Source organism: Rattus norvegicus, chromosome 16, assembly GCF_021556685.1.
Source record: "Rattus norvegicus strain SHRSP/BbbUtx chromosome 16, alternate assembly SHRSP_T2T, whole genome shotgun sequence".
Taxonomy (NCBI): Eukaryota; Metazoa; Chordata; class Mammalia; order Rodentia; family Muridae; genus Rattus; species Rattus norvegicus.
In genome coordinates this window covers 87,264,053-87,276,382 of record NC_141549.1, presented here as the reverse complement: position 1 = coordinate 87,276,382, position 12,330 = coordinate 87,264,053, and the positions used below count along the sequence as shown (strand labels likewise).

Genomic DNA, 12,330 nt, shown 5'->3' with positions numbered 1-12,330 from the left:
TCTCCTTTATATTTGCTCCAGAACACAGGCCATGGAGTGGATCCTAGCACCTCCAGAGTGAATCTTTCGACCTCAATTAACTTGTCTAGGCAACACCTCATAGGTATACCCAAAGGCTCGTCTCAAAGGTAGTGCCATCCTGGGCTGGTGACCCTACTAGGTTCTAAGCAAGCAATCTGAGCAAATCATTTGGGGCAAGCCAGTAACAGGACTTCTCCATGGCCTCTGTATCAGATCCTCCCTCCTGAGCTCTGTTTGAGTTCCTGCCCTGACGTCCTTCTCTGATGAGCAGTAGTGTAGAAACAAAACTAAATCAACCCCTCCTCCCAGCTTGCCTTTGACCGTAGTGTTCCACAGGTCATCCTAACTAGGACACTGGCTATACAAGCCACCTCAGCCTGAAGCCTAGTGTCTAATTTTCTAGGAAAGATTAGAATTATATTTCACATACCAACCTAGTAGACAAAGAGCAAAGAAATATAATAAAGTCAACATCTTAGACCGCATCGCAGTTTCTTTTTTCTTTTGCTGTGATCTAGATAAAAGTGACCTAAGGGATATTATTCCAGTTCACAGCTCTCTGTTGCAGGCATCATGGCTCATCCTGGCTCACACCTCTCTGTTGCAGGCATCATGGCTCATCCTGGCTCACACCTCTCTGTTGCAGGCATCATGGCTCATCCTGGCTCACACTTATCTGTTGCAGGCATCATGGCTCATCCTGGCTCACACCTCTCTGTTGCAGGCATCATGGCTCATCCTGGCTCACACTTATCTGTTGCAGGCATCATGGCTCATCCTGGCTCACACCTCTCTGTTGCAGGCATCATGGCTCATCCTGGCTCACACTTATCTGTTGCAGGCATCATGGCTCATCCTGGCTCACACCTCTCTGTTGCAGGCATCATGGCTCATCCTGGCTCACACCTCTCTGTTGCAGGCATCATGGCTCATCTTGGTTCACACCTCCCTGTTGCAGGCATCATGGCTCCTCCTGGCTCACACCTCTCTCTTACAGCCATCCTGGTTTACTCCACTTTCAGTCTTCTTCAAAGTCTAAGAACCAAAATACCTACCAATAATTTTAACTAGGAATATTGAATATGTGTGTGAGTGTGTGTGTATTTGTGTGTGTGTGTGTGTGTGTGTGTGTGTAAACTTGTAGCTAATAAAAGGCAATAAACTACCAACCTTGAACAAGAGAACAAAGAGAACACTAAGAAGGACAGAAATAGATTCAAGGAACAGATCCTCCATCAAGGGAAGAGGGACTGAGGCTCAAACCATGGCCTCGGAGGAATGATGGCCACCATGGCTGATAAACACTTGGGTCTCACTGGTGAATACAGAGCCGTGGGGAGCAATCATTCTTATGACCAGTTTTCAGGGTAAAGGGAAGACCTCCATCCTGTGGTTAAGCATCAGGGGACAGGTATGCACAGTGAGGCCATGTTGGTTTAGTTCTCTGTAGTTCCGAGATCTAGAATAGATCGCGATTCTTCCTAGAAAACAGTGTCTTGTGAAATCAAAGTCAAGCAGGAGCCATCAGCAGAGACTTTAGGTCAGAACAACATGAGGACTGCCCTGGTAAATTCCTGGAGGGGACAAAGACTGACTAAATAGATTTGGGGGAGATCAAGACAAGCTCAGCTTGCTCATTGAGACCTCTCATTGAGACTTGGACATTTCAAGAAGACAAACACAGGAGCTGACAGTAGAGAGCAACTGGCAGTGGTAGGCAGGGCTCTGCAACTACTCGATGGAATGATGGAAAGAAGCCTGCACTTAGGAAAGAGCATCAATGTGGGCGGGAGGGGGAAGGGTTGTGATGTCACAAGACCCAGTGGGACATTTTATAACCCGAAGTCTCAACAAATTATTTAATGTATCTGCCTAAAAACAATATTGTGACTTCCTCCAAAATTCCTCAGCACTGTGTCTGATAGAAACTATTTCTGTTTCTCTGGGTCGAAAGTGAAGAGAACATTTTAAATGTACTTTTCATCTTAAACATTTAATATTCACTAACCTTTTGTCTGTTTTCATACAGGCTGGAGCCAACGTCCTTCTGCAAGATGTGAATGGAAATATCCCGTTAGATTACGCTGTCGAAGGGACAGAATCTAGTGCTATCCTGCTGGCCTATTTGGATGAAAACGGTAGCCCCACTCTTCCTTTTGTAAACTCTTCATAAAGCAGTGCATTGGTAGAACTGTAAACATGTTTGGTTCTTAGAAAAATGTATATATTATTTCAGATGGTACTGTCTCCCTTGAGGGTAGAACACAAGGCAGTTTTCTACCTCACCTTTCATTTATTGGTGGTTTGACTTTCCCAAACTGGCTGGCACCTGCTGGCGAACAGTATAGGAGCCCCAAACAGATGCCTGGGGTCCATAATTGGTAGGACTGGCTTTGTAATTATGAACTCTCCTCCCTGGAGATAGCAAGACAACTGAACCATACAATTGAATTTTGCTCTAATGAGATCAAGGTCACCTTGAGGGTATCCTCCAGGGCCAGGCGATCACTGCAGGAATCACAAGCCAGCTCACAGAGGACTGGAGACAGCAAGGGCAGTGTGTGCATCCCAGAATTCACAGTGACATTTAGAAGCAGAAGCACCACGAGAAGAAAGCCTAGGATCAGAGAGGGCTGGCCTGAAGAAATGGGGCTGAACCCTGTGTGCCACTCACCAGGACATTAATGACATAGCTAGCCCCAGCTTGAACCAGTGAGTCAGCTCAGTGAGGGGGGGATGGGAGCCACTTCCACACCTGATGTTAAAGCTTGGAAGAGCAAATCCTGCCCCTCCTCATTTTTTGAAGATTAAATGTAAATAACTACTCTGGTAGTCAGGCCCGTTCTAGGATTTGCTGACCAGGGATGCCGTTCTGGAGTCTTCAGAGTCTCTGGGGGCTGACGAGGCTCCTTTTGTCTTCTCTGGAGAAGCACTTAGCTCATTCCCAGCATGCTTTGCTTCCTCCGGCTCATTCGTCTCAAAAGGTTTATTTTGAGGATGGCATAGAATAATAATTAGTGCTTAGCAGCCCTGATTTCTTAACGAGAACTAGTCTCATTAATTTAGAAAGCAAGGCAGGAATGACTGCCCTCAAGGTGAAGGCCACCAAGGCAAGTTTTAGGCAGAAGCAAGCTTTCCGGGGAGGCATGGAGCATCTTGAGCTGTGCACTCAAAATCTCTGAAGCACAGGAGTCAACAGGGTTTTCCTGCTGTGAACAGACACCATGACCGATGCAACTCTTATAAGGACAACATTTAATAGGGGCTGGCTTATGGGTTCAGAGGTTCAGTCCATCATGGCAGCATCCAGGCAGGCATGGTGCAGGAGGAGCTGAGAGTTCCACATCTTCATCTGAAGGCTGCTAGTGGAAGACTGACTTCCAGGCAGTTAGGATGAGGGTATTAAAGCCCATGCCCACAGTGACACACCTACTCCAGCAAGGCCACGCCTACTCCAACAGGGCCACTCCCAGGGCTGAGCATATACAGATGTCACACCTGCCCTAAGCAAAGCACTACAGGTGATTAAAGGCTGCTGGGAGAAGCAGCGTTAGCCTTGATGTGGGATGAGCATCACTTTTGGTTGTTCAATGCACAATAGTCAACCTTGAAACCATATACACACAGACATCGGAAGAGATTCAGCAAGTCGTGTGTGTGCATGCGTGCATGCTTCTTGCGTGCGTGCGTGCGTGCATGTGTGTGTAACTACATATATATGCACATATATGTAAAGACATACATATTTACATATGGACGTATCTATGAAACAATAATAATTAAAGAAATAGAGACTATCAACTTATAAGTGGCAAGGGCATGGGAAGTATTAAAATGAGAGTAGCCAGTGTGGGCTAGTGAGAGGGAAAGGAGGAGGGGATTTCTAAATTTCAATATGTAGACCCCACCCCCAATAAAAGGTGGTTAAAAACAAATTAAGGGCGCTGAAGAGATGGCTGAGGGATCAAGGGCACCTGTTGCCCTTGCAGACCACCTGGATTAGATTCCCTACAAACTTGTTGGCTCAAAGCCATTTGTAGACCTAGGGGACCTAATGGTCTTTTCTGGCCTCTGTGGGTACTGCATACATGTGGTGCATACACACACGTGCAAGCAAATACATAACACACACACACACACACAAATAGAATAAAATAAAAATTTAGAACTATAAGTCACAGACTGGGGTGTAGCTCAGTATACTGCTGGTTCAGGGCCCGGCACGAGGTACACCAGGTGTGGTGGGGCACACCTGTAGTTATCACTTGCTGGTGGCAACAGGAGTATTGGGACATTGGGTCACCTTTGGGTCCTTAGTGAGCACTCGTGAAACACTTTCTCTAAAATAAATTAACAAATTAAACAAATAAAATACAAGAGAATTAAGTCAAATAAAACACCCAGATGCTGAAAAGACTGAACTGTATCTCTCTCATTCAGCCAGAGAACCTTTCCTAGTGAGTCTTTCCTTTTCTGGATCCCCTCCCTCATAAGGCCACAAAACAACCTCAGTCTCCATCTGCAAATGTGTTAGTGTCAGTATTAGGCTCCAACCCGCCAAGCATTAGGTTTAATAGGGAAGCTTGGTGTTTGCAAAAAAAAAAAAAAATCAGTTATTTTCCATCATATGTAAAAAACAAAAGCAACTCTCTTCCCGTGGGAGGCGAATGCTGGTCGGGAGAGAAGCCAGAGATAGTTCGTGGCTCTGCTTCAGAGAAAAGCTGTCACCACTGTGGCTGTCATGATTGGTTTGCAAAATGCAGGTTTGCTGGAACGAACTCAATTTAATATCTCTTCAATTTTTAATTCTGTTCCACACTTGTCACCGCTGCTGCTGTGACCCAGCCCCTTCCGTGCACTCTCTCTCCTCTCCTGCACAGCTGCCGCTGCCCCTGTCAGGATCCCTCCTGCCGATCTGCATCGCCTCTCCCGCCCCCGAAAACACTGTCCACCTCCATTTATCCCACCCACTCTCTGGGGCACCGGGACTTATCTGCTGTGGCAGCAGGGACCGAAGCCATCAGGAGTTTCTAATAGGCCGGGATGACATTTTCGCCTCTTGTCATTTCTACACCCCACTAATATTTTCAGGTGCTTTTCCATCCTGAATGCACCCAGCTCCGAAAAAAAAAAAACAAACCACCATTTCAAATCAGATGCACTGTGCTGTCACATCAGACGCAGGGGGCAGAGGGAGCAGGAGACATCGGGAACAAGTTGATTACATAGAAAGTCTCTGCCGCAAAGTTCTAATTGTGCTGTCAGCACCGACTTACACTGTAAACAAGGCCACAGCAATTAACCTCAGCTCAGTGCCTTGGGCTCCAGGGCTGCGAAAGAAGAGCTGGCGTAGGAGCTGATTGAGCGTTTGATGAATACCTCATCTTCGCACAAGGCAAAGCAGCTGGGCATGCAAGGGAAAAGCAATCTATTCTAAAGTGAGCCTCTGGGGGGGAGGAAGAGCCCAGGGTAGAACTCTAGGTGGTCAGGGCAGAATCTCAATCTCTCTCTCTCTCTCTCTCTCTCTCTCTCTCTCTCTCTCTCTCTCTCTCTCTCTCTGTGTGTGTGTGTGTGTGTGCGTGCGTGCACATGCACGTGTGCGCATGCCACCCATGTCTATATCCATACATGAGTACATGAGAGTATATACATATCTATACATTTATCTACCCATCTATCTACCTACTGCATTCATTCATCTAGCCTCCTGTGTATACATATGTGTGTGAACTCACATAAGTGAATCTATCATCCATCGTCTATTAATCTATTTATATTATCTAGCTAGCTAGCTAGCTATCTATCTGTCATTTCTCTTTCTACCCTTTTAGGAACAAGTATATTGTTTGTCCTATTCCTCAATCATATGGTGCTCAGCTTCCTGCCCACTGAGAATCCAGGATTCCTGAACTAACTTTCAGGGGTTTATTTCTCCGTTCTTTGAAATCCTCTTTCTGTGACTTTGCATGATGTTGGCACACTACTTTCTTTCTTGATGTGGTTTTCCCATCCTTCCCTCCCTCCTCTTGAAGTCTTCCCCTGTGGTAGCAGGAGAGGGGACCCCACTCATTCTCAGCTCCACACCTGTTGACTGTCTCTGGCGTTTGTCTCTGAGAAGCATTTTTCTGGGGCAGGACGATATGGGTACTGAGTGAGCTCACCCTTCGCTTGCTTCACCTGCTCCCCCACTCAGAACCATGGCCCTGGTAGCCTCTGAGATCTCTGATTCTGCCTGTTAGTTTCTTCTGCAATTTTTGGGGGAATGAACAAACACAGTTTTATTTTCAATGTGTTAAATAACTACACTGTTTCCCACACTGGTCACACTGGTTTCATTCCCACTAATTGGGCACAGGTATTTCCTTTTTATTTTTATCCTTGCCAACATCTATTGTCACCGTCTTTTTTAACAGCTATTTTAACAGTTGTAAAATTTTATTTCACTGCTGTTTAATGTTAATTTCCCAGATAATTATCAAAACTGACTTTCCTTCTTTTCTTTTCTTTCTTTCTTTCTTTCTTTCTTTCTTCCTTCCTTCCTTTCTTTCTTTCTTTCCTTCTTCTTTTGAGTCTCCTTTTTTTTAATTCTTCTGATTTTTTATTGGATATATTTTTTATTTACATTTCAAATGTCATTCCCTGTCCCAGTTTCCCATCCATAAGCCCCCTATCCCATCCCCCTCCCCTTCTTCTATGAGAGTGTCCCCACTAACCACTCACCCCTTCCCACCTCCCGGCCCTGACATTCCCCTACACTGGGGGCATCTGGCCTTGGCAGGACCAAACATTACATTTCTAATGTGTGTTAGTGAGGTGGCTTCCAAGCCAAGATTTCAGAAGATACTAGGGCCACAGTTCTCAGTGCACCATGCTTCCTCCTTCAGACCCCACCCCCCAGCAAACTCGGCTTTCCAGTTTCCTGTACTGTATTTGCTCAATGTGGTTTATTGCAGCTCCTTTTCTGGCACTGGCTCTTGCAGAATCCCACATAATCAAGGGGGCAGAACATTCCAGTCTGCATGTGGCTTATGGGTACGCTTACGGCTGCTGTTCAGGTGCCAAACAAGGCTACGTGGGAGCATCGAGCCCTCACGGCCTGGCTGTGTTCATTTCTCTGTGCTGACATCACTGTGAGGGATTTGCCTGCCCAGCTCTGCAGCCTCCCTCTGTTCCTTAGGAAGCTCCATGGAGACCCAGGGAGCTAAGCTTCATTCCTTTGAGCTAAGAAAGCACATGCTAAAAGCGTGTCGTGGCCTATCAACTGCCTCATAACGTCTCTTTAGGTCTGCTTGTTTGTTGGTTCAGTTTTCTTTTGAGGACAAAATTATCTGTTAGGTTTACTCAAGTGATGGCTCAGGGACATCCTAGAGAAGAAAAACAAGAGTGCGCAGGTTCCTTGGACACTGACTGCTGGTGCGTGAACGTCACACAAACCTGTCAAGGAAGACTTAACTTTCCCTGAGACCTCTGCAGAAGGCTTCACAGAACTGACCCTTTGCAAATGTTAGGTGAGGAGGGGCCGGGGTGCCGAAGGCAAAATGCTTGGGACAGCAATGGAGGATAGTGCAAAGTCCCCTTCAGCTTGGGGATTATCTCGGGACAGGTCAGCTCCAACACACACAGTCACACCACCCAAAGGAGCTCAGGTTGCTAGGCAAGCAGCGTGTCTTTGAGAATGGCAGTTGAGCAAAGTTAGACAGGTATTAACAGAGTTAATAAATACATGAATAAAAGTGGTGCTGGTATCCTTATTCATCTAAAACGACCCAGCAACAACTACGGTGTCATTAACTTGTGGTCTGGGGGAGTAACAGATCTTGCTTCTTAATTCTTAAACTTAAATACCAGATTTCTCCAAAATAATAAATCTAAACAAGCTTTGGTCTTACTCGTTCCAGAAAATAATATGAACATAAAATTAAATTTCTTTTAATATTAAAAAAGGGAGAATGGAGACTGAGAGCATTCACCAACTCAGAGGAAGAGCTCTGCCAACTGGTTGATTTGTTCAGAAGTCAAAGACACTTGATTGATGTGAGGAGACAGAATCTGTGTGTTATATTGGCTTAACAGAAAGGGACTTTTTTTTTTCTTTTCTAAAATTATAACAAAAATCTAAAAGATCACACTTTAGTTGGCACCATGTTTGATTCAAAATTGAGCTTAAATCAATATAATGTCAAAATACTCCCCTGTAGTGCCCTGGTGACAGGAACCAGAAATAGGCTGCTGGCCTTACTAGCAGTGTTGAGTGTGGCCGGCTTTCGGCGAGGGGTCTCCTACTTCTGTGGTTCAGCCTGTGTGTTTCACGTGTGCTGCACTCTACAGTCAGAATTTAATTTTAATTAGATATCTTCACGAGTCCTGGAGGTGCACAAGAACAAACACTGCAGCATTGTGGGATCTCACCAAGTTCTGGAACCTTGGAGGTTTTTATCACTTCCTCCGCAAACCTCACTGCAGACCCTCTAGAGAGCATTCATGAAAATCAAATCACATGTCAAACTCCATCGTCCTACGAAATGAGAGCGAAGTGACAGTTTTAATTGGTCCCCGCAGACCTCGAATGCCCCATTACAAAAATGATGTTTAGTAATGTTAGTTTTTCCAGCATGGTATGGGGTCACTGGGTGATGAGGTGAGGCGTAGCCAGGATGCTTCTGGTCGCCCTTTCGGTTGACATGACTGCATGCTTCCCCAGAGCAGTGATCAACCACGGCTCATTCTCAAGAGCGCTTGCTAAAGAGCAAATACTCTTCTGTCTTCCATGTGGATCTGGTGTTAATTCACTCCAGTAAACGGTAAAACAGCATCTGCCAGCCCGTTCTCTTCAGAGGACAAATTACCTGTCTGTAGTGACACTGCACAGCTGTAAAGCCCAGACGATGGGCGTCTGAGCATTTCGGCTCATTTCCACACTCAGGTCCAGAGGTAAGCCTGTGGAGAACAGACCTGGGGAGTATACTGGAGGAAAAGAAGATGAGCAAATGACCCCAGTTACTACTTACAGACTGGTAATTCCCTGACCTCTGCCCCTGAGACACACCGTGAGGCCTGTAACTTGTAGCCCCATGCAGTGGCACATGCCTTTAACTGCAGCACTCAGGAGGTAGAGGCCAGCCTGGTCTACAGAGAGCGTTCCAGGGCAGCCAAGGCTACACAGAGAAGCCCTGTCTTAGGGAAGAACAAAACCTGTGAATTGTAACCTTGGAATTTGTTGTTGCCCCAATGACTGAGGACGCTGAAGCCACAACAGTAAAATGACTTTCTCAACGTTGCCTGAGTTGCGAGCCTGAGTTGCTGAACGTGCCAGGAGCGTCAAAGCAGGAATGGTGTTTGTATCTGCTCTAGGATGCTTTCCTTGGGCGTTCTCAGTAAGATTCAGCCAGTTAAGATGTAGGCTAATGGTTAGCTCACATACACTGGGTTCATGACAAGGGTTAGCTCACAGCAGCACTTACAAGTAGACAATCTCTCTCTCTTATCACCATCAGCACCATTATTGCTAACCCTACCAACATGTCCGTCATCCTTATCATCGGCCACTTGTCACCACAGCTATCATATTCATCACCACCACCACCAACACCAACAACACCACCACCACCATCATCATCATCACCAACATCATCACCACCATTGTTTTCTTCACCTTTACTTGAGAGAAGAAGGAGGAACCATAGCCTCCCCCATTTGGAACCTTACTATTCAAACGGATTAGGATCATGAAGCCCAGAGACCATTCCCAAAATAGAACCAGGAAGTGGATGTATTTCACACTGGATGTGTCAGAAGCATGACTCCAGTAAACGTCTGTGTCTAAGAAGCAGTGATAGGAACAAGGGATCCATAAATGAGAAGATGAGCTAGAGCAGGTCTGCTGCACTATTCTAAAATCTCAGGCAGAGATGAACGCTGATGAAGGCTGTGAGCTGTTGAGCTGACGTTATCCATCATGGAGCTGCTGTCTCTCAGTGTTGGGTGTCTGTCCTGATGTCAATAACCCTGACCTGTTCAGTTGGAGCACCCTGTAAAATCTGTATCTGGGAATAATTTCACACACCCAGGAAAGTTCCAGAGTACTGATAAAGGATCCCCAAGTGCGATTTGAAGCACAACCGTAACGCCAGCACCAGTGCTGCATAAGGACGTCCGTCAGAGCTCCTCTGCATGAGTGGCCTGGTGCTGTGAGCTTCAGGCTTTGTTCATGTGGTGTTAGCTTCTCAGCAGAAGTAACTTCGCTTGTCCAGGACGAGTGTTTCTATGGAAAATATCTAAGCAAAAACAAACAATGATGGCTTGCCATCTCCTTCCAATCTAATTTAAGCACTCGAAGATGCTTTGGACTAGTATATGTGAGTAATTTACACCAACACACTAGGGATATTAATCTAGAAACTTTGATTCCTGAACAGCCTGCTATGTATAAACATGTACAGACATAAACGATCATGGGGAAAACGACCCATCATCAATTAATTTTAGTTAATTATTATTAGAAATAGACATGCCATAAGTATTATTAGAAATAGGAAGGCAATTATAATTAGAAATAGGATGTGTTCGATGCTGAACAGGTTTCGAGGAGGAGGGTTCTGAAGGAAGAGTGTGTTGAGCGATGACCTTGTCCTGAGTCCCCGTATCTGCCTTGGTACCAATGACCCATTCTTCTCCCAGGGGTGGACCTGAACTCTCTGCGCCAGATAAAGCTGCAGCGGCCCCTGAGTATGCTGACAGACGTCAGGCACTTCCTGTCTTCAGGTGGAGATGTCAACGAGAAAAATGATGACGGGGTGACCCTGGTAAGTCCACACATGTGTCTCAGAAATTTCCATAGGGAACTGAAGTTGATCCTAACACATGTAATTGGAAACGATTTCCTGTTCAACGGGTATTTCAACATAATACACATATATAAGTGTCTGTTTATTTCAAAATAACACAATATACTCTTTGAAGATATGTTAGAAAGCATAAATATAGAAAGAAGAAAATACACAATTTTTTTGAAGATTCATTTATTTATTTTATGTGAGTGCACTGTCGCTGTCTTCAGACACACCAGAAGAGGGCATCAGATCCCACTACAGATGGTTGTGAGCCACCATGTGGTTGCTGTGAATTGAACTCAGGACCACTGGAAGAGCAGTCGGTACTCTTAACCGCTGAGCCACCTCTCCAGTCCAATGCAAAATATTTATACCACGGCCCAGAGGAGGCCTGTGAAAATGTGTTGTTATATTTTTTTCAACCATTTCTCCATATGTCGCTCTTACAGATTGGAAAAAGATGTTATGTGCTCTCTGTGGACAAGGAATCTGCACGGTGTCTGGTTTCCTTTTTTGCGTTTCCTTTGGTTTTGCTGCTGGCTGAGTTACTGGGCGAGACTCGGTGGCTTGACAGTACTCCAAGCACAGTGCACGGCCTTACAGACAGGGTTTGCAGACACCATTGTACACTGCTCTAAACATCTGTCCCACCTGTTTAAAGTTCTATCTGTATCATCCAGAAGGAGTTGGCCAGAGCCCTTCCATCCACCTTGTAACAGATAAATTGGTTTTTTGGTTGTTGTTGTTTTGTTTTGTTTTTTGGGGTTTGGGGTTTTGGTTTGGTTTTTTTGTTTGTTTGTTTGTTTTTGTAACTTAAGTGGCATCCCTTCTGGACTCATTCCCCAACACTGTATCCATCAGCCCTGCAATGTCCATTTTAGCTCAGATTCTGGGCTTCTAGTCTTTGTCATGACTGGAACGAAAACCTGTAGGAGCTACCTGCTTGGGCTGTTTGTGCTGTACCCTGTCTATATGCCTCTGGGCTTCCGGTTCCTTTTAATTCAGAGAGACACTCAAGTGCTGCTGCATGTAACTGGTTAGCCTGTTCTAAAAAACGATACTATCCAGATGAAGAGACTCTTGGACCCTTTTCTCTTAACCTCTTGTGGCACCTCTCGTTACTACACTACACCTAGGACAGGCGGTTTGGCTAGGACAATAAAATCCAACAGCCCAGGAGCCTCCAGGATACCTGCAACACATTTCCTGTTTCTGTGTTTGCCTTTGACCCACGCTGCTCAGCCCCAGACGCAGTCCACAAATCTGAGAACCAGTCTGCAGGTCTCTGACAGGTGGGCAGGAGGCATTAACCACGGATTTAGTGGGGTGGTACCGTCAGCAGCTCCGGTGACAGTTGAAGGCGCTCAGGGGGGAGTAGGGGTTACCTGGGAAAGTACACACAGTTACTCAGAAGGGAAACAGCAGAAGCATGCGATTTCTTCCCAATTCACAGTTTTTCCTTCACAGTGTGCTAATTGAT

At 45.6% G+C, this 12,330-nt stretch overlaps 1 protein-coding gene across 4 annotated transcripts in view; it reads left to right on the top strand.

The window, feature by feature from the left end:
• Myo16 (myosin XVI) overlaps positions 1–12,330 on the top strand; it is a 479,886-nt gene that overhangs the window by 188,452 nt on the left and 279,104 nt on the right. For all 4 annotated transcript variants that reach the window (XM_087587464.1, XM_087587462.1, NM_138893.2 and 1 more), the window contains 2 exons: positions 2,051–2,159; positions 10,699–10,823. In XM_087587464.1, the coding sequence (XP_087443590.1) occupies positions 2,051–2,159; positions 10,699–10,823 (234 nt within the window). The remainder of the gene's footprint in view (positions 1–2,050; positions 2,160–10,698; positions 10,824–12,330) is intronic.